Consider the following 23,850-nt stretch of genomic DNA (forward strand, 5'->3'; position numbering starts at 1 on the left):
CATCAACCATCATCATCAACTATTAACGGTAAAGACTTTCATTTGTAAGGCACCATTAATGCTTTTTACCTTCATTACTACAGCAGCCCTTTAAGTATTTCTTATAATACTCATTTTATATATGAGAAAACAAAGACACAGGGAGGCTAAGTAACTTGCCCAAACAATAGATGGTCCATTTCATTTAAAAACGAAATGATACATTTTGAGTATGAAACCAGTCGTAATCCTCTGGTGGTAAAACACACACATACAATTACTTGCAAAAGTGTGGTGATCTCTGAAACTTCAGGAACATTGTGGCTTCCTAGTGGAAAGCCTTGAATGAAAATGTTAATTTAAAACATGAATAATATAAGAATGTTATAGTGAGGAGCAGAAAGATGACAATCAATGAAACCTAGAATAACAGCAACTAGAAAATAAATGCATGTCTCAGCAATGTTTATAATCTCCATGAAATGAAGAGAATAAGAGTCTGCCTTAGTGAATCAGGTCTCTCCCAAGTAAATAATGACCAAAACTAATTCTTATGGCCTGGCCAAACTCATACATTCTGCTTTCGTTCTGGAGCCCAAAGTGTTGAGGCTTAGCCTGCAGACAGGCTAAGACCAAGCCAAAACAAAACCAGGTGGCCTTTTACATAAAAATTTCAGTGATCCCAATGAGAAATGATACATACAGGGTTTTTCTTCTTTTTGTCTTTATCCTTGCTTGGTTTCCGGTTGCTGACAAAATAATGCAGGGTGCCATATTCCACCAAAGCAGAGAAGACAAAGATGAAGCAAACAGATACAAAGAGATCCATTGCTGTAACATAGGAGACCTTGGGGAGTGACTTCCGGGCAATGGTGCTGAGGGTGGTCATTGTCAGGACAGTGGTGATACCTGAAGAAAAGTACAGTAAAACAGCTCATGTGACCTCATCAGCAAGGTGTGTAACTGAGTCACTACTGAGACCAAATTTGTTTTGTGACTTTTGATAAGCAACCTCAGTAATGGGGAAGGAAGCATAACTGTAATCCATTCACTCTGAACACAAATATTTATTGCTTGCTTACTTATCACTTACTATGATAAACACTGAGTATATGCTGTCAACTAAAACATGTTCCCTGACCTTATGTACCTTATATTTTAGTGATAGAGAACACTATAAATCAAGCGAGCAAAGTGTAATTGCAAATTATGGCTTATGTGATGGAGAACAGCAGGGATGGTGAAAACCTAATTGGACGGAATACTGAGGAAAGACATCTTTGAGGAGGTGATATTTAAGGAGAAGTTTAGAAGACACCAACTTCTGACTAATTGCAAAGTAATTAAAGGAAGATACTGAGGAAGGGACACATTATCTTTTTTAAAAAATTTAGAATACCTAGCATCTGGGGAGAGGAAAGGATAATCAAGGTGATGTTGAGATAACAGAAGTTATATCATACAGAGCATGCAAAGAAGTTCACACTTTATTTAAAGTAAATGGAGAATCCATTAAGGGTATCAAATAAAGGAGATGGCCTAAGTGACATGTTCTGATTAATGAACTTTTTAAAGACTATTATAGAGAGAGAGAGAAAATGGTGCAGAAGGATCCTGAGCTCACCACTCCCACAGATATACCAAGGTGCAACAACTACAAGTATTGCAACTCCCTCTGAAAATGACCTGAAGATTGGCAGAACATATCTTCTTTAACAACTAAAGTCATAAAAAGAAAGCCACATCAAGAAGGGTAGGAGGGAAGAGGCATGGTTAGGAACCAAACTACTGCTGTGACTACCCAGAAGTGGGAGGGACAGGACAAGCATGGAGGAACAAGGGGATGGGCACCCCCATCCTTGGGTGCCTACACTGAGATGGGCCCCCATAATGTCTGGTTTTAAAAATCAGCAGGCCTTAACTCCAGGAGAGCCAGAGTCATAGGAAACCAAGTCTCTACTTTCAATTAAAGGGCCAACATGCTATATTACTCACCATGTATTCCAGCACAGAAGAACCAGTTCGATAAGTGCCTGGGTTATACATGATGAAGATTTATTGACTGATTTTTTAACATGTGTCAGAGGAGCAAGAATCTGCAGAAGCTTTCTCCAGGAACATAAGTGCCGATGGGCACCATTTTTCTTATTCTATTTCAGCCTAGATGGCTATATGCTTGCAAAAGCCAGTTCTGAAACTCTCTACTTGCTAGCAGCACTTGCCCCATTCCATCACTCAACAGATCCATCTTACATAATCCACCCTCCCCAGTCCCCTCCAAAAGGACTCCTATCCTGCCATAACTGGGCAGGTGGCCCTTGCCAGAATCAGTGTTCCCCCAAAGCAAACCTTGTGCCAGGAACTGGGAAGCTAACCCCACACACCAGCATGCCCATAGTAGCTATAACCAAGCCTCTCAGCTCATTGTTCTAGGGGCAGATCCTACCCACCACTGTGCCCACAGCAGTCACAGCCACAACAGGAGGGTGTGCACAACCTACACAGAGGACATTCCCTGGCGCACCGGATTCTGGTTACCAGGAGGGGATTGTGCCACAGGGCACCTTCAACATAAGGCCACTACTTTCAAGGTCCGGAGATGTAGGACCCACCTGATAAATAAAAACACAGAGACAAAATGAGGAGACATAGGAGTATGTTTCAACAAACAAACAAAAAACAAGACAAAACCACAGAAAAAGAGCTAAACGAAATGGAGATAAGCAAACTACTTGACAAAGAGTTGAAAGTAATGGTCACAAAAATACAGAACTTGAGAGGTGAGTGAATGAACTCAAAACAAAGAAACAGAAAATATTATAAAGAACCAGTAAGAGCCAAAAATACAAAAATTGAAATTAAAAATACCCTAGTGGAAATCAACAAAAGATTAGAGGATACAGAAGAATGGATCAGTGAGCTAGCTGGAAGACAGGGTAATGGAAAACACCCACACTGAACAGCAAAAAGAAAAAAGAATTTTAAAAAAATGAAAATAGGTTAAGGGATCTCTGAGACCACATCAAGCATACTAACATTTGTATTTTAGAGGTTCCAGAAGAAGGAGAGAGAAAGAAGAGGACAGAAACTTATTTGAAGAAATGATAGTTAAAAACATCCCTAATCTGGGAAAAAAAATAATAGACATCCAGGTCAGGAAGCCCCTAGCAAGTTAAACCCAAGGAGGTCCACAATAAGACACATAATTAAAATGGAAAAATTTAAAGATAAATAGACAATCTTAAAAGCAGCAGGAGAGGGACGAACAATTACATAAAAGGGAAAACCCTCTAAGGCTATCACCCATTTTTTTTTTTTCAGCAGAGACTTTGCAGGCATCATATTCAAAGCGCAGAAAGGAAAAGAACCTACAAGCAAGATGACTACACTTGCAAGGCTATCATTCAGAATTGAATGAGAGAGAGAGAAAGTTTCCCAAACAAAAGTTACAGGAGTTCATCACCACTACACTGGCCTTATAAGAAATGTAAGACAGATTTCTTTAAGTGGAAAATGAAAGGCAATAACTAGAAATAAGAAAATTATGGCAAGAAAAATAAAGGTAGCAAATTAATCACCTATTTAGCTAGTATGAAGGTTAAAATGCAAAATTAGTATAATTGATTATATCTACAAAAATTAAGGAATACATAAAATAAAAAGATTAAAATATGGCATCATATACATAAACATGGAGAGTAAAACTATAGTGCTTTTAGAATGTGTTTGAACTTAAGCAACCACCAACTTAATATAGACTGCTATATACTTAGGATGTCATATATGAACATCATGGTAGCCACAAACCAAAAAACTTATAATACATACCCCTCCCCCCAAAAAACAAAGTGAGAGTAATTGAAGCATAACCCTAAAGAAAGTTCTCAAACTATAAGGGAAAAGAGCAAAAGAATATAGGAAGAAAGAAGAACTATAAAACAATTTTTTAAAGTGTCAATAAATACATACCTATTGATACTTTATAAATGGACTAAATGCTTCAATCAAAAGACATAGAGTGAGTGAACAGATTAAAAAAACAAGATGCATCTAAATGCTGCCTACAAGAGAATACTTCAGACCTAAAGACATACAGACTGAAAGTAAAGGTATGGAAAAATATATTCCATGCAAATGAAAGTGAGGAAAAAAAAAGCTGGGACAGAAATACTTATATCAGACAAAATAACTTTAAAGCAAAGGCTATAACAAGAGAAAAAGAAGGGCATTACATAATGATAAAAAGACCAATGCAGCAGGAAGACATAACATTTGTAAATATCTCCACACCCAACATAGGAACACCTAAACATATAAAGCAAATATTAACAGAGGAAAAGGGGAAAATTGTCAGTAATACAATAATAGTAAGGGATTTTAACACCCCCTTTACATCAGTGGTTAGAATATCCAGACAGAAAATCAGTAGAGAAACAGTGGCTTTAAATGACATATTAGACCAGATAGACTTAACAGATATATACAGAAAATTCCATTTAAAATTAGCAGAATACACATTCTTTTTCAAGTGCACATGAAGCATTCTTTAGGATGGAGCACACATTAGGCCACAAAACAAGTCTCAATAACCGTAACAAGATTGAAATCATGATTTTCAACCACAACAGTGTGAAAGTAGGAATCAGTTACAAGGAAGAAACAGAAGGACATGGAGTCTAAAAGGCATACTACTGAAGAACAAATAGTCAAGGAAGAAATCAAAGAGGAAATTCAAAAATATGTGGTGGGGTGTCTGGGTGGCTCTGTCATTTAAGTGTCTGCCTTCAGCTTAGCTCATGATCTCAGGGTCATGGGATTAAGCCCTGTGTTGGGCTCCCTGCTCAACGGGGAGTCTGCTTCTCCCTCTCTCTCTGCCCGGCCCCTCTCTGCTCATTCTCTCTTTCTCTCTCGAATAAATAAATAAAATCTTGAAAAGTATATATATGGATACAAATGAAAATGGAAATACTATGGTTCAAAATCTTTGGGATATAGGAAGTTTATAACAATACAGGTCCACCTCATGAAACAAACAAGCAAAAAAATCTCAAACCTAACAATCTCAAATCTAACCTTACACCTCAAGGAACTAGAAAGAGAAGAACAAAGCCTAAGGTTAGTAGAAGGAAGGAATAATAAAGATCAGATTGGAAATAAAAGAAATAGAGACTAAAAAAGAAAAGATGAAACTAAAAGCCCGTTCATTTAAAAGATAAAATTGATAAATCTTTAGTATCAAGAAAAAAAATAAAAGACTCAAAATCAGAAATGAAAGAAGTTATAAGCAACAGGACAAATATAAAAAATAACAATATAAAAAATTCTATGCCAACAAATTGGACAACCTAGAAGAAATGGATAAATTCCTAGAAATATACAATCATCTAAGACTGAATCAGGAAGAAAAACTGAACAGACAAATTACTAGTAATGAAATTGAAGTGGTATTCAAAAAACTCCCAATGAACAGAAGTCCAAGACCAGATGGCTTCACAGATGAATTCTACTGAACACTGAAAGAAGAGTTAATAGCTATCTCTCTCAAACTATTCAAAAATGGAAGAGAAAGGAATGCTTCCAAATTCATCTTATGAGGCCAGCATTACCCTCATAAAAAAAAGACACTACAAAGAGAGGGACACAGAGAGAGAGAATTGCAGACCAATATCCCTGATGAATACAGACGTAAAAATTCTCAACAAAATATTGGCAAACTGAATTCAACAATACATTAAAAGGATCATTCAACATGATTAAGTGAGATTTATTCCAGGGATACAAGGATGGTTCAACATGTGAAAATCAATGTGATATATTACATTTAAAAAACAAAAGATAAAAATCATATGAACATCTCTATAGATGCAGAAAGACACTGGACTGAATTCAAAATCCATTCATGATATAAATTCTCAACAAAGTGGGTATAGAAGGAATGTACCTCAACAAAATAAAGGCCATATATGAAAAACCCACAGCATTATACTCATTGGTGAAAAGCTGAAAGCTTTTCCTCTAAGATCAAGAACAAGACAAGGTTATCCACTCTCACCACATTTATTCAACATAGTATCAGAAGTCCTAGCTACAGCAATCAGACAAGAAAAAGAAATAAATGGCATCTGAACAGGTAATAGGTAAACCTGCTATTTGCTGATGATGTGATACTAATATATAAAAAACCCTAAAGACTCCACCAAAAAAAAAAATTGGAATGAATAATGAATTCAGTGAAATTGTAGGATGCAAAATCAACATACAGAAATCTGTTGTGTGTCTATACATTAACAATAAAATAGCAGAAACAGAGATTAAGAAAACAATCTTCTGTAATTTCATCAAAAAGAAAATACTTATGAATAAATTCAACCAAGGAATTAAAAGACTTTACTCTGAAAAAGATAAGAAATGGAAGACAACACTAATAAATGGAAATATATACCATGCTCATGATTTGGAAGAATTAATATTGTTAAAATGTCCAAATTATCCAAAGCAATGTACAAATTCAGTACAGTCTCTATCAAAATACCAATAGCATTTATTGCAATCCTAAAAGTAGTATGGAACCCTAAAAGACCCTTAATTGCCAAAGCAATCTTAAGGACAAAGCTGGAGGTATCACAATCCCAGATTTGAAACTATACCAGAAATCTATAGTAATCAAAATGGTATAGTACTGGCACAAAATCAGATATATAAATCAATGGATTGGAATAAAAAGCCCCCAAATAAATGCACGCTTATATGGTAAATTAATCTACAAGAAAGGAGGCAAGAATATGCAGTGGGAAAAAGACAGTCTCTTTAATAAATGAGTGTTGGAAAAACTGGACAGCTACATGTGAAAGAATGAAACTGGATTACTTTCTTGCACCATATACAAAAATAAACTCAAAATGGATTAAAGACCTAAATGTAAGACCTAAAACCATAAAACTCCTAAAAGAAAACATAGCTGCATCAAAAAGATAAGAAATGACAGTCATGGCAAGGATGTGGAGATAAGGGAGCCCTTACATACACTGTTGTTAAAAATATAAATGGGTGTAGCCACTCTGGAAAACAGTATGGAGTTTCTTCAAAAAACAAAAAATAGAAATACTATATGATCTAGTAATTCCACTTCTGGGTATTTACCTGAAGAAAATGAAAGCACTAATTCAAAAGTTATATGCACCTCTACGGTTATTGCAGTAGTATTTAAAATAGCCAAGATATGGAAGGAACCCACGTGTCCACTGATGGATGAACAGATAAATATGGACTATTTCTCAGCCATAAGAAAAAAAAAAACAAAAAACTTGCCTTCTGTGACAACATAGATGCCCCTAGAGGGCATCATGCTAAGTAAAATAGATCAAAGACAAATGCCATGAATCTAAAAATAAAATGTGCAAATGAGCAAGCAATAACAAAAATAGAAACAGAGTCATGAGAACTAAGGGAGATGGGTAGGGGTATAGGCTGAATAAGTGAAGGGGATTAAGAGGTACAAACATCCAGTTATAGAATAAATAAGCCCCAAGAACCATGAGGCTCTCTTGGGTCATTATATCTTAGTTTAGTATCAAGTTTCCTCAGTATATTTTCTGTTATGAAATTCCAAGAGAGAAAAAATTGGTGTTGGTTGAAAACTTCACAGAAAAGAATAGCCTTTCATCGACAGGGATGATCAAGAAAACTGCAGTTATAAACCACAATCATAGTCTTTTTCCTATATTATTATTAGGGGATAGCCCACCTCCCTTTCTAATCTGTAAACTATGTGACAACAAAAGAGACCCCTATCTTAATGTCCTTTGTGACTTCATAGACAAGTATAGTGTTGGGACTCAATAAATACCCTTTGAACATATAGATGAAGCAATCAATGAATAATGTATCTATGATAGGTCAAAGAGACTCATCCTACATGACTTGTGGGAGAGAGTTTTAACTATACATAACAATAGCTAACATTTATGGATCTCTTTCTTTGACCAAGTACTTTATATTATTCCACAAAATCCTCACAATGAGGATTATCACTGTTATGCTTTGTTTACAGATGAAAAAAACTTGAACACAGAAAGAATAAGGAACTTGTCCATTGTAGAAAGTGAGAAAGATGAGATACAAGCCTACAAAGTCTGACTTAAAATGCTATGCTCTGCCCCACATTGTTCTATTCCCTCTCTATGAATATGTACCTAATATGCAGCATGAAGCACCAGACGCTTGGGAGCTAGTGTATTTTCCTAACTCAGGATGCTATGGACTGTAAGTCTTCCATATTGTCATGGTAGAACCTTAGCAATGGTCAAGTTTCTCACCTACAAACTGGAGGTGGTGTGGGGAGGGGCATACCTCATAGTGTTCTTGTGAAGATTAAACTGAGTAATGTTCATTAAGTGTCAATTCCTAGTAAAATATCAATAAATGTGAGATATTTAATTTAGAGAAGAACAGTCTGCTTCTCAAACTAAAAAAACTTCACTCAAGCTGTCCATGCAATAATTCATGGAGAAGTTCTTGACTATGCGTAATTACAGTTGATATATATTGAGGGGAGAATTTAAAAACTAAATTGGCACCTTGGCCTTCACCTCACATTCAGGCCTCAAGCCACACTTGATCTATGGAGGAGTGACAATGTCACAATTCACAGTAGATACTGCAGACAAGCTCACTAAAGAAAATCTGACGTATCTAACTTGTAAGTTAAACACTTATCTAGCAAGTTGGGAAGATGTTGTTTAGGATACATGGAAGTTCGTCACAGCCATGTAAAAGAAGACTCTTGAAGAACCGCTTCATGATATTTTCAGGTTTCTGGCTGGAGCCACAGGGAAGAGAACAGTGGGTGGCAGACACGTGGTAGTTTTAACCGATCCACCCACCAAGATAGCTGGGGGTGGTTTTTAAGTCCAGTTTTGTTAAGCAAAGAATTAGACTTACCTGGGATAGACGAAAAATATCCATGCTTTTATCAATTCCTCCAGTCTTGCATCAGGTAAGCTCTCCAGGTATGCTACCTCACCTCAGATTACTCGGATGAAAAGTGCCAACTGTGTTTTTATTGTTTCATCCGTCGACACTGAACCATGATTAAGGCTTACCAGCTACCACCTGTGTGCCAAACTACATTCAAGTGTTACAAGCCCCAAGATGACTGCTTCCCATGCTCTTGTGGTCTGAGCTCAGAAAGCAAAGTCTGAGCCCTGTAGGTACACTTATCTCACTCATCCAACAACTTGGCTTTGACTATTCTGTGACAAGAAACTTAAGGTCCACAGGTGTTTAGGGTCATCTAGTTTAACTCTTGACTGTAAACACTGGAAAAGGTAATGTGATCACACATTAGAATCATCTGGGGAATTTTTTTTTTTAATCCTGACATGTTGGGCAAGCTCTCAAAATTTAAATAAGCATCTTCTGTGATTGGACAGAGGCAGCTATACACGTAAAGGCACCCTAGTGATATAAACGTGCAGTTGAATTTAAGAAGCACTGATCTAGAGAAGTGTGACAGCAAAGTTAACACAAATTGTCTTAGCTCAGCTGCCCCCCTTTTCCCACAACTGGCCTTCAACAAGGCCTCACGCACAGAGCAAATCTAGACCCCATTAGCCAAGGTGCAGATAGACCACCTGCTGGCCCTGTGACCTTGTGAATGTCATTGAACTTTGCAGCACCTCTGCTTCCTTAGCCCTACAAAATGTGTTAATAATTTTTATTATCACCACAACTTCTATATGTAGTTGTGAAGAGTAGAAAAGGCGTGGGGACTCTATTAAACATGTGTGACTTGCAGTAAAAGATCAGCGAATAGGAGCACCTACCTGTTATTTGTTCAGGGGCCTCTCCCTCATTCCTCATTCTTTAGCTCACTCACCTTGATCCTTTCTCCTACAGCAGTCTTTTGCCAGTGAGCACTCACTTAATGACTGGTTAAATGAATTATCAAAGTAGCCATGAGAGGCGTTTTGACGAGCAGAAGTCTGGACTTCAAGAGAAGAGACTGATCTGAAATCTTTCCCTTAAAATATTTTTGGTATGTGTAGATGGGAATGTATTAATGCATTTGTTCCATCCATTCATAAGAGCATACGTTACTTGAATCATCAATGAAGTATCAGCTATGGGCCAGGCACTATACCGGGAATGAAAAAAAATCTACATTCTGATGTGAGAGACAGACATATTAACAAATAATGCAATACAGTCTACTCACAGCGACAATAGGCTTGACATACTCTGGGTTTGTTTCAGCTGGTAGCATTAAACAAGATATTCTAATTGTTGAATAGGACTTGCTACAATGTACCGCATATAACAGAAAAATACAAACGAAATTATTTTGCAACAGATGGAAGACTAAATTAGGTTTGGAAGAGGACAAACATGCAAATGATGTCTTCTTCCCAGTAATCTCTTTTGCCCTCAGTTTTAATAACCTGGTACAGAGCATTTTGTCAGAAAATGATATATAGTTGACCCTTGAACTACATGGGTTTGAATTACATGGGTCCACTTATATGCAGATTTTTTCAATAAATAAAGCATAGTACAGTAAATGTATTTTCTCTTATTTTTTTTAATAACATTTGCCTTTCTCTACCTTTATTATAAAAATACGGTACATAATACATAGACATATAATACATGTGTTACTGGTAAGGCTTCCAGTCAACAACAGGTGATTAGTTTGGGGGGAGTTAAAAGTTATATGTGGATCTTTGCAAGGTGGAGTTAGAGCTCCTAACCCCCATATATTTCAAGGGTCAACTGTAGGTGCTAACATTTCTAACCTCTTACTATGTTTCATGCGTGTTGCATGGAATACCTTATTTTCTTAAGTATTTTCTATACCTAACTTAGGGTTTTATTAGATTAATCTAATTATTAGATTAATAGAAACCTACAGAAAATGATATATGTTTCACATTTGAGGAAAATATGATTTATAGAAATTAAAGAGCATTTCCAAGGCCATACTCTACATGTGGGATGAAATCCAGATTTATTGGATTTTAACACCTGAGCTCTTAACTACTGCAATTATATTTACTCACTAGCCAAAGAGTGAGCAAGAGATGCAGTTCTAGTTTCCACATAGCTGAGAAAAAGGACTGTGATTGTAAAATCCATCTTTCAACAGCTTTATTCTGAGTTAAGTATTTAAATTCATGGACCTAGACCATGAATTTAAAGACCTAGTCCTTGTGAGTCTGTGGCTGTGTAATAATCTATGTGAACCTTCTTCCTCACATGAGGAAAAAGATGTGAAAATCTAAGGTAAGTTTCTCTATTTACAATACATCAAGCAAGATGCAAATAATCTTACAAGTGTATATGTTTGTGGTGGGGAGGGGCGGTGTTCCCAAAACATCACAGGTATCTTTCCAAAAATATTTCCAATGGTTAGAGCCAGTTGCTGTGTATGTACATCTTCAAATGTCATGATGATAATTATGGATGTTGGAATTAATCAACAGCCAGTCATGTGCTGGTAAATGTGTAACAGCTGACTCTAGGGGAAAAAAGGCAGTTCTGATTTTTAGTGTTTGCCAATTTCCATGATGTTAATAATTTCACCTTGGCTGACTTCGATCTACCAATGTGACATCTCTCAATACATTTGGAAAGAATAAACACAGCCAGCTCTCATGAGTTTGTGTGAACAGCTCCGTATATAACTGCCCAGAGACCAAAACACAAAATCTACTGAAATTAGAAGTTTGGGTTTTTTTCCCCTAGTCAAACTTAAATTTATTAAGAGAATTTACTAAAGAAAGTGAACTGTGGTAATTAAGGAAAATGAGAATTGGAAAACTTTTAAACATTTTTTTTAATATGCTAGTTTTCTTTAAAATGAAATAATGGCATTTCTATGTAATTGCTGACTAAATTAAAAGCAAATCAACTTAGAAAGGGGAATGAAGATTACTGATACTGGATACTTATCTTGGGACACTAAAGCAAAAATAAATGTGTCTCACCTAAAGAAGTTCTGGCTGGAACAGCATCCTTATTGATCCAGAAAGATACCCAGGATAGGACAACAATGAGTGTGCAGGGGATGTAGGTCTGGATGGTGAAATATCCCATCCTTCTGCTCAGGTCAAAGTAGACAGACATGACCACATAATCTCCTGGAACAGAACAAAGATAGCAAAGATAGCATCATGCAAACCCTTATCAAACTTGGAAACCATTTAGAATAGGGAGTCCAGATATAAACCCATGCTTATATGGTCAATCAATGACAAAGGAAGCAAGAATATACAATGAGAAAGAGAGAGTCTCCAATAAACGTTGTTGGAAAAGTTGGACAGCCATAAGCAAAAGAATGAAACTGGATGACTACCTTAAACTATATACAAAAATAAATTCAAAATGGTTTGAAGACTTGAATGTAAGACCTGAAACCATAAAACTCCTAGAGGAAAATATAGGCAGTAAGCTCTTCAACATTGTCAGGCTTCATATATTTTTGGACCAGTGTCAGGCAAGGGCAACAGAAGCTAAAATAAACAAATGGAATTACAACAAACTGAAAAGCTTTTGCATAGTGAAGGAAACCATTAACAAAATGAAAAGGCAACCTATTGAATAGGAGAAGATATTTGCAAATGATGTATTTGATAAGGGGTTAATATCCAAAATATATATAAAGAACTTAAGCAACTTAATATAAAAAAAAAAACAATTAAAAAATGAACAAAGGAACTGAAAAGACATTTTTCCAAAGAAGACATACATATGGCCAACAGGCGCAAGAAGAGATGTTCCACATCACTAATCATCAGGGAAATGCAAATTAAAGTCAACACATACCTGTCAGATTTGCTATCATCAAAAAGACAAAAAAATAGCAAGTGTTGGAAGGATGCAGAGAAAAGATAACCATCCTCATATACTGGTGCTGAGACAGTAAGTTGGCACAGCCACTATGGGAAACACTATGGAGGTTCCTCAAAAAATTAATAGAAATACCATACAAGGTAGCAATTCTACTTTTAGATGTTTACCCAAAGAAAAAACACCAATTTGAAGAGATATATGCCTCCCTGTGTTCATTGCAGCATTATTTACAATAGCTAAGATATGGAAGCAACCTAGGTGTCCATCCATAGGTAAAGATGTAATATATATACAATGGAATATTACTCTGCCATAAAACAAAGAATGAAACCTTGCCACTTGTGACAGCATGGATGAACCTAGAGGGTATAATGCTAAATAAAAGAGAGAAAGACAAATACTATCTTCACTTATATGTGCAAACTAAAAAACAAAACAGAAACAGACTCATAGATAAAAGAAACAAACTATTGATTACCAGAGTGGGGAAGGGTTGGGGGTAGGTTAAATAGGTAAAAGTGATTAAGAGGTACAAACTTCTAGTTATAAATAAGCCATTGGGATGTAGTCAATAATATCGTAATAATTTTGTATGGTAACAGATGGTAATTAGACTTATTGTAATGTATAAAAATATCAAATCACCTACATATACCTAAAACCAATAGGATACTGTATATCAATTAAACTTCAATAAAAAAACTGCAAAGCATGTAAAAATAAGCATATATTCAACTCTCATGTTCACACTATACAAGGGGTATGTTGAAAACTATCTTCTACCCTTTTGATTTAAAAAACAAAAACCCAAACTGAACTGAATTCTGATCCTTTTATAAGTAATGTGACTACCAGATGAAAGCAAACATTTTGAGTATATTGATAACAATTTCTTCTTTCAGGTGTTTCTGGAGGGTGCGTTCTCTGCCTGCTTCATATACACAAAATAAAACTTTTTGTTTGGTGGGGATAGAGGGAAACAGTGTTATTACATTGTGCTTCTCTCACCGCGATGAACCCTAAGGTTTGTAACGACTTCCTCCTGTTCTCAGAACCTTTCTCCATACAAACCACAAAGGAATATACTGGTGCCTGATGCTAGTAAATGCCTGTTTTACTCAATTTATAAGCAAATTCCTATGCTGAGACATTTTCCTAATGTTTTCACTGAATCATATGGTTTTCCTTCATGGCAAGTGCAATTCGTAATTTAATTTCTCATTTGTGTGGCTATTTTCATAATCTCTCTCCTGTTAGGATTTATCTACGAGTTCACAAACAGTGCCTATTTTAACATACCACTATACGACCGGTACTTAGCATTCTGTATGACTCCCAATAGGTATTCAGTGACATTTGTTGAATAAATGATCAAATAAATAACATTTATAAATTTAAACAGAAGGGAAGAAAACATAAAAATCAAAAAGCTGTATTCTGAAACATTGGGTTAAAAAAGTTTATGTAAATAATCCTGATAGTAGAGTAATAAAGGAATCAAAGAATAGCCATATGGCTATGCATGAGAACAATTTAATGCGACACAATTTGAAGTCTCTAATTTTGTTATAATTCCATCTTTTTCATTTTGTATGATTCCAAGTGAAATTTCAGGAAAGTAAAAATGTTAAATAATATCCTGTGGAGACACATCCCGGCTACTATGTATTTATGCTTTCTTATATACTCTTAGGGAATATTAGCGTCAAAGACTCTATCTGCTGTGGCAACATGAGATGAACATGAGACCACTCTTCAAATGTTGCTTGCTTCTTTTATTCTTTACCAAATTATAACTTGTCCTAAAACACATGAAGAACAAATACAAATCCTGTGCTTTGGTTTAATTATTTGGCTTTGTGCCTATGTTTCTCTACTTACTTGGCTGATTTAGATTTGATTTGAAAATCAAGTACTTTCGAAGCCACATGCACAGAAGACTGACTTAGCAGAGAAGTTCTCACTCCTCAGTCCAGGTCTTCCTTCCTACTTGCAAGTGTCATCCACAGCCTTCCAAGCTGCTGAGACAGAAAACTCTCCATTGGCTACTCTTCCAAGGAGTAAGAAGTCTCTTCAAACCCTGCAGTGTTTCCTAAGTGGAGTTATGAAAACCTCCTAACACAGCCTTTCAGCAAATTGATGCACTGTCACTTGTTTGAGTCCGCTTACGACAGCGATAGGGACCCAGAACTAGGGATTCAACTCTCTCAGAGATCAATAAGTAGCCATTATTGAGCAACTATCCCTGAAAACTTAAAAGGTGGGAATTTCTTGTTGGGAGTAAGTAGGTTCTGATTAGTTCTCTGAGATTATGCTTCTCTGTGTTGATTTATCTGGACTTAAGCTACTTAAAATCATGGCATTTCATAAATTAGTTTGGTCTCTGCTTTTCTTCTGGCTGGGAATATAATAGACACAGGCTATAATTGTGGAATAAAGACATTTCATTTGAGATGATGCCTATTAATGTCTGTTTCTTTCCTGTTTTTTTGATCTGAATACTACAGGCAAATGCAAGTTCTCATATACTACATAGGAAAAACAAGGAGACGTTTTCTTTTTAAATAATAATATTCAGTGGCGCTTTTTTCCCCTATTTTCAGAGTCCTTGAGAGTTTTCTGCATATTTTAAACGTGTGTTTAAGTGAGACTTTACAAAGTATAATATTTTAAATAAATCTAGATAATTTTAGTAACTTCTTTTTACTTCTTATCATGTAAGTGAATGAGAATCTACACTTTGGCATTAATGATCTGACTCTTCAAAAGGTGAACTTTAATTTTGTCTCAAGTTAACAAGATAATTATCTCAATTCAATACTCCACTTCCCTTTAGGTCAGAATCTAAACTTCCAAAGCCTATTTATCCATCAATTTCTATTTTAAGGTAATAGCTTCTGAGCATCTTTCATCTTTGCCAGCAAATCCAAAGCTTTTCTACCACTAGATTACAAATTCCAACTTGGGAACAGGCCATTTAAAAGCAAAGCCGCTTCACAGTGACAGCCTGATGCCTGTCTTATCTCTAAGGCCACATCCCTTTCTGTATTTTTAAAAACTATGGGCCAAGGAGCCTATAAAATCAAATCCCCTGAAAGTGCCACATCAGTGATTCCTAAGCCCAAAAGGTTTAAATGCCAACCAAATCAAAAGTGGTTATTTCAGCCACTTCAAATATATTCCTTCTATTGATATTTAGTCTAACATATGATATTTAAAGTGATAGCATTTAATAAATTAGTTTGGTCTCTGTTTTTGTCTTAATGTAGAATGTAATAGATACAGGCTATGATTGCAAAGAGAAGATATATAACTTGAAAAACACCCACTAATGTGCATTCTTTCTTTATCTTTTATAAGCTTCTCATGTCTGGTTTTAGGAAGAGACTATCAACATTAATGAACAACGAATTCCATTTTTTTTTAACTGTGGTGTGAAACTATTTCCTAAAAACTTTAAGATTCCAATGGTAGCAAAGTCTTCTACCCCATGAACACCTAAAATAACGACAAGAAGTATTTTCTGGTTACCTGGAATGAGAACTAGTATATACAGAGACTGGGGTTGAATGGTTTGCATGTATTATCTCTTAACATCATCAATACCTTGTCAGGTTGGTGAAAAAAAAACCCAAAGATTTCACTTTGTTCCTCACTCATGATTCTTACTCCACTTAAATATAGTTGAATAGAGTATATATTACTCAAACTAGATTGACTTTGAAGGCAAAACAGTGTTAGGCTCTCCTCATGCTCATAATATTGTTAGTGTTATGCTCTTCTTTACATTTCTTTCTCTAGTCTCTTTATTTAAGTCAACAAATATTCTCTATTTTAGGGAGTGCGGAGATTAAGACCTATGGAATTTCACAACTGATTCTAAATTAAACAGATTAAGAGGGAACAAGATAATTTTTTCTTTATGATTCAGATAGTCAGAGACATGTGTTGAGACAATGCATTAGATCAAACTTTATCACCCCTTATTAAATACATCAATCTGTGGTATACTTCTATAAGGTTGCTTTGACCACAGGAAAGCAGGAGAGTTGACTGGCTACATTTTTACTTGGGGAAACATAAAAGCATAAAGGAAAAATATTTACACATTTAGCATGTAAAACTTAGAAATCCTATATGCTTTAGGGGTGCCTGTCTGGCTTAGTTAGTAGAGCTTGCAACTCTTCATCTTGGGGTTGTGAGTTCGAGCCCCATATTGGGGACAGAGTTCACTAAATAAATAAATAAATGCACAGCTTTTTAAAAAGTTTAAAAAAAGAGAATGCTTTAGGTAATTTTAAAAGGAAAATACCACACTTAAATAATATATCTACAAAATAAGAATTGAAAGGCCAATATCACTGATATATAAACAATTCCCATTAATCATTGAGAAAAGAAACCCAAATTTTTAATTAGGCTAAACAAAATGAATGGACAATTAATGGATATATGAAGATTCTCAGCTTCAATAGTAATCAGTAAAATGCCAAGTAAAAGAATAGCATTTCACTTTTAGCCTATTATATTAGCAGAAAGTACAGACAGGATGTGAACAAAGAACTACACACTCTTGAGAGGGGTTTACATTGACTTTTTGAAAGATAATCTGCAAATATCCTTTTTTTTTAAGATTTTATTTATTTATTTATTTGAGAGAGAGAGAGCACAGGGGAAGCAGCAGAGGGAGAGGGAGAAGCAGGCTCCCCACTGAGCAGGGACACCAACAGAGGACTTGATCCCAGGACCCTGGGATCATGACCTGAACCGAAGGCAGACACTTAACCAACTAAGCCATCCAGGTGCCCCTGGAAATATCTTTTTTAAAATATATTTAACTTCAAGATATATGGAATAAACCCTGCCCCGAAAGCGCTTTGTAAATATTGCCTTTTAATTGGCACCACACTTTTCTCCAGTTTTGCTGTTGTTCCCAAAAGAATGAGTAGAATACCTAGTCCTTGGGCAGAATCATAATCCCTGAGTTTATGGATTCTAGAGCATTACAGATTAAGTAATGACTTTCAAGTTAAATCAGTTGCTAACTTCTATACATGCCACTCCCATGTGTGTCTGCATCCATCACCTGCCTACCATTCCCAATGGTGTCTGAGGCGCCTATTAACTTTTCTGGAATTACATTCAACATTCTTCCAACAGCTAGGTCCTGTGAGTTCTGGAGGAAAAACATAGCCAAACTGTAATTCTTGCCATCAGAGCGTCCTCAGGCTAAGAAAGACATAGGGATATACCATCAATACTCAATGGCACAAGGGCTCTAACAAAAAATATACATGCTAATTTATCTTACACACCATAATTAAATGAAGTTTCTCGCAAGCACATTTCTGAAAATTCTGCTTAAATAATTCCAATCTTTGCAAACCTTAAAGAGATCATGTTCCTCTTCACCAAAAGTCCAAGACCCTTAGTCTGTCATTATTCCCTTCAGGTAGACAAAGTAAATTAAATATTTCACTTCACACTTGTATGATTTTTCTGCCTTTATTCTTCCTGACCTCCTCTCTCCCCCAGATTCCTAGCTCATCTCCTTTTCCTCATTCCAACTTCCAAATGTCCCTAGCACCACACACTACCACACACACATATTCTGTATGATAACTCGACTTGTGCTAAGATGGTAGTTACCTTAAGTTAAATGCAAAATTAAATAAAATTTAAAAATCTACACCTCCAGTTCAAGGGCATTTCAAGTGCATGGCTAGTGAGCAATATATTGTGATATTACAGATTACAGAAAAGCTGCTTCATCATAGAAAGCTCAGTTAGACAGTGCTAGTTTAGACCAATTTTTCTAAAATGTACCTCTACTCATACCATTCCCTTCAAGTTTCTCAGTATAAAATCCATACTGCTTAACATGTGTTTCTGCTCCATTTTACCTTGATCCATCCCCACTGTATCTCACACCATTTATTATCTCCCCCTTTAATGCCCACCCAACCTGATTTACTTTCTATCATCCTAAGGGGTACTGCTCATTCTTTTGTCTTCGTTTGCCATGTTACCTCCAATTTCAGGAATACCCCGTGTTCCTATATTCATGTCACACACATATATATTCCTCCAAACCCTTCAATAAGTGTCCATTGATATCAGGACACACTAAAATCCTTTAACTTGTCCTTTAAGACTTGGTATAGTCTTTCTCCTGACTACATCTCTAGCCTCATCTTAAATAGTATTTCTGCACACTCTGACTGGTGTTCTTGTGGTTCCCTCAATGTCTCTGCTACTTCTTGCCTTAGGATCTTTTCACATGCTGATTCTCTTGGCTCAAAATCTAATACCCCCATCTTTAACTCCATACTTTCTTCAGATGTCCATTTAGTCCATCATCAAAGAAGTCCTTAAGAGATCTAACATCTTCAGTAAAACTTCATAGTATCATTTGACAATTAGAGAGCTGATCACAATTTAAAGAATATGATCAGTGTGAATATTAGATTACAATCTACAGTTTGTTCATGAGTTCCATGAGGAAGTAGCTATGTTTAGTTAACTATTTTATTCTCAGCATCTGGTAGGTACAGTGCCTGGTACACAGAAGGAGTTCAGCAATTATTTGTTAAATGTATGTTTCGGCTTAGAAAACAATTAAGAAAACCCTAGGTAAACCCTATACCAAAAACATTTAAGACCAAGGCAGAGATCAACATGGGCTTTTGAAATATTAAAACTTCACTTTAGAAATTATTGCTTCTGGAAATATTTTTACTGGATAGCTTGCTGAACTTAATCCCCAGAGATGTGAATATAAGGTCACAGTGAGCTGTTAGCAATCCTAACTGCTTGCCAAGAAGAAAAAAAAACGAAGAGAAATCAGCTATATCAGAGTGCCCACATTATGCTTATTAAAGAATCGATTGGTGATTTGAGTTTCTCAGCCAGATCCAATTACGGAGAGGAGAGAACAAAGGGACTTGGTTGCTGAAAGAGATCAATCAGTCTTTCACGTTAAGTCTAATAGATAGGTGTGTTTTTATTTCATCTGTTATTTCTTTAAGCTCATATATTGGAAAAAAACAAAAACACAAAAGAGCAATTGGAAAAACTACAATGGAAAATTAAAAGTATAATTTATAATTTTTTTCTAGGCTAAATCTATCTTTTAAAGACTCCCACTGACTTTTCCACTGACCACAGAGAGCATAGAATTGTGGTGAAGGCCAGGAACTGCTTCAAGTTAGATTTCCTAGAAGCGGAGGTAGAGTCAAGAATTCCTGCAAGGGTGACTTATTGGGGTTTAACTGTTAGAAGAAAGGGAGTGAGGGAAGGAAGCAAGAACTGGCAGTGGAAAAAAAGCTAAGCATAAATAGGAGAACTTCTAGGAGGTTCTGGAACAAACCATCCCACAGAGTAAGTGCCACCTTAAGGCAAGAGCAGCATAGGCTGCGTAGGCTGAGGTGGGGGTGTTCCTTATCTCCTGGCTGGGATGGTTCTATTTCGGTCAAAGGCAATTCTGTGGAGAAGGGGACAGTGGTGGGTTGTCAGCAGCCACCTCTTATAGCACCTGGGGAATGGATACACCAGTTCACAGAAGACGGGAAGGAGGAGTCATCAAAAATGTCCACTACAGGGGCGACTGGGTGGCTCAGTCGTTAAGCGTCTGCCTTCGGCTCAGGATGTGATCCCAGGGTCCTGGGATCGAGCCCCACATGGGGCTCCTCCACTGGGAGCCTGCCTCTTCCTCTCCCACTCCCCCTGCTTGTGTTCCCTCTCTCACTGGCTGTCTTTCTCTCTGTCAAATAAAAAAAAATAAAATCTTAAAAAAAAAAAATGTCCACTACAGGGATGCCTGGGTTGCTCAGTTGGTTAAGTGTCTGCCTTCAGCTTAGGTCATGATCGCAGGGTCCTGGGATTGAGTCCCACATCCAGCTCCTTGCTCAGTGGGGAGACTCCTTCTCCCCCTGTGAGGCACTCCCCCTGCTCGTGCGCTCCTGCACGTGCACACACATTCTCTCTCTCTGACAAATAAATAAAATCTTTTTTTAAAAAAAAAAGTCCACTACAAAGACTGTGATGTCAAACTGGCTAGGTTCAAAAGTCTTACATCTGGGGGTGCCTGGGTGGCACAGCGGTTAAGCGTCTGCCTTCGGCTTAGGGTGTGATCCCGGCGTTGTGGGATCAAGCCCCACATCAGGCTCCTCTGCTGAGAGCCTGCTTCTTCCTCTCCCACTCTGCTTGTGTTCCCTCTCTCGCTGGCTATCTCTATCGAATAAATAAATAAAATCTTAAAAAAAAAAAGTCTTACTTGTGTCACTAACTGGTGGTGTGATTTGGGGAAAGTGCCTTAATTCTCTGAGTCACAGTTTCCTTATGTGTAAATAGGGATAGTAAAAAACAGCACCTCACAGAGTTATTGTGAAACTACACTAAAAACAGTTAATATATGTGAAGTGCTTGGTATAATTCCTGGCCAATAGTAAAAGGCCCATTAATGTCATGTATTATTACAAAGTAGCATAATCTTTATAATATTTTTAACACCATTCTGGCACATATAAACATAGAAGAAATAGTACTCCACATCCAAAAGAGAATTGGTTAGAAAGGGTCCTAGAATTTATCCATATCAACCAATTTAATCCTCTTAAAGACCCATCAAAGAAGACGATGTGTTATCCAAGGACACAGAGCTGCCTAGTGGCAGACCCCTGACTCCTTGCCTCCCAAAGCAATACTCCTTCTGTGCTAAATAGCCTGTTCATTTTGAGCCAGTGGTTAGGATCATGGAAATAAAGGGGGGGGGGGGAGAAAGCAGAAAATTGAGCAATTATCAAATGTAGTAATATAGAAAACTGGTTTGGATAACTGGGGGCCCCAATCACAAAGAGAAAAATTCCTTTCGTTTGCTCTTGAACCTTTTGTGATAGGCATGTTACCTTTAGGAGGATGGAAACAATCATACTTGAGTTGTCCTCCTAGAGAATAGCTTTAGATAGAAGAAAGCTTAGTATTTGTAAAGCCTCCAGAAATTAGCAGTTTTCTCTAGGTTTACACAGTGAACCTAAGCGCTTGCTAATATTTTAGTCCTCTGCATATCTGTACTAGAAAATTCTCTGTACTAGATTTACTAGTGTAAATCGCTTCTCGTCTTCACTTGCTTTAGAAGAGACCAGTCTCTTAGATCATTGTGACCTTTTGCAATACAATTCATTATTTTGGATCCATTACCAAATTCCAACAATGTTGCAAATAAATTCACCTGGGACTTATATAAGTAAAACAACTCTGGCTCAGAAATCTAAAGCTGAAGATACAAATGAATGCCTTTGCCACTTTGATCCATCAAGGAATGCAATTTCTCAGCATAATTAAATCTAACTACTACAAACATCTGACTAGACACTAAACATGTTTTATATAACTGCAGAATAGGTTGTGGTAGCAGAAAATACACAGAATCCAGTCCCAGAATTCAAGTACTAGTAATGACACAAACAAGGTCCAGAGAGTAGGGTGAGTTGTTTAAATTCTCCCAGGAAAATAGGGATAAACATTCCTATTGCTAAGGCTGTTGTGAAAACCACATTTGCTAATGGTAGGCAAAGTGCTGTGTAATTTTTCAGAGACGATATATAATGTCATATTATTACAAAATAGCATAGTCTTTGTAATATTATTAACACCATTCTGGCACGTATAAGCATAGAAGAAACAATATCCACATCCAAAAGAGAATTGGTTAGAAAGGGTCCTAGAATTTATCCATATCAACCAATTTTATCCTCTTAAAGACCCATCAAAGAAGATTGGTATGGATATTCTATGGTATTGGTAAGTAAGCTTCCTCTTGAGTGAAATGTTTTTATCCTTTGTTAAAAGGTTACCTGCAACCATCAGGAATTAACAGTAAAGCATTCAGTCTTATTTACATGAACATCAGTGTATACATGAACAACATTAATACCATCATTTTAACATAGGTCACAGATTTGTCACAAAAATCATCTCCTCTGTTCAACGTGACACTGAAATATGGACTAATTACATATCAACATGGCTTGGTAGTCAAAGGTGACAAAATATCATTTAATGTATGGTTACTCCTCACCTAGAGTATTACTGCAACACCACCAGATCTCCTAATTTATCCCTTTGAGAAGTCCCATTTCAGGGGGAGTTTTAAAACGTGAATTCATATTCCACTCTTTGCTCTCTTGGCTCTAAGTTGCTGACTGGGAGTATTTTCAACAGCTCAGGAGAGAGACCAATAAGAAGCATGTACCACAGTATAGTTAAATCTGTCAACTTTGATAAGAAAATTAAACTGGCTTAATAGAGGTATAGCTGGGTATTTGAGAAATCCTAAGAAAAATAGTAGTTGTTTACTCCCAGTCAACCATAGCTAAGTGCTAGATAAGGATTTTTTTTCCTCCTTGTAATTACAGATTACAACTGATTTGTCACAGTTGTAATTCCAGAGCCACAGAAAAGGAGTCAATATGTTACATTTTGCCATTCTGACATATACATGAGACTGCACTTCACAGAGGAAGAGAAATTCTACTTGCTACCTGCAGAAAGAAACAAGATTTCCCAACATGAAAAGGCATGATTCTGTCCGTGAAAAAATGGGAGTCTTTGGCCATGGGCAGCCACAGTTCCCTCTATTTCCCCTCACCTATTATACAGGATTTTCCACCCTTTTAGAAAGTACAGGAAAGAAGAGATTCCACTCTGACTTTCTCCCACTTCATTCATTCTGTTACCTGATAGGCAAAATTGAGATGCCTGCCCACTTAGGAGTTTCCTTACTGGATAGATCTAATAATTTTTTCCATCTATTCTCCATTTGGTAACATCTCCTGAATCAGGGGGCGCCTGGGTGGCTCAGTCATTAAGCATCTGCCTTCGGCTCAGGGTGTGATCCCAGGGTCCTGGGATTGAGCCCCACATTGCTCTCCCTGCTCTGCTGGGAGGCTGGTTCTTCCTCTCCCACTCCCCCTGCTTGTGTTCCCTCTCTCACTGGCTGTCTGTCAAATAAATAAAATCTTT

General features: G+C 36.7%; 1 protein-coding gene across 2 annotated transcripts in view; it reads right to left on the reverse strand.

Annotated features, from left to right (window-relative positions):
- Positions 1 to 23,850, reverse strand: part of GABRG2 (gamma-aminobutyric acid type A receptor subunit gamma2) — a 96,870-nt gene that overhangs the window by 6,142 nt on the left and 66,878 nt on the right. For both annotated transcript variants that reach the window (XM_034656768.1, XM_034656769.1), the window contains exons 7-8: positions 11,964 to 12,116; positions 683 to 888 (exon numbers count right to left, since the gene is read on the reverse strand). In XM_034656768.1, coding sequence (XP_034512659.1) covers positions 683 to 888; positions 11,964 to 12,116 — 359 coding nt within the window. The remainder of the gene's footprint in view (positions 1 to 682; positions 889 to 11,963; positions 12,117 to 23,850) is intronic.

Source organism: Ailuropoda melanoleuca, chromosome 3, assembly GCF_002007445.2.
Source record: "Ailuropoda melanoleuca isolate Jingjing chromosome 3, ASM200744v2, whole genome shotgun sequence".
Taxonomy (NCBI): Eukaryota; Metazoa; Chordata; class Mammalia; order Carnivora; family Ursidae; genus Ailuropoda; species Ailuropoda melanoleuca.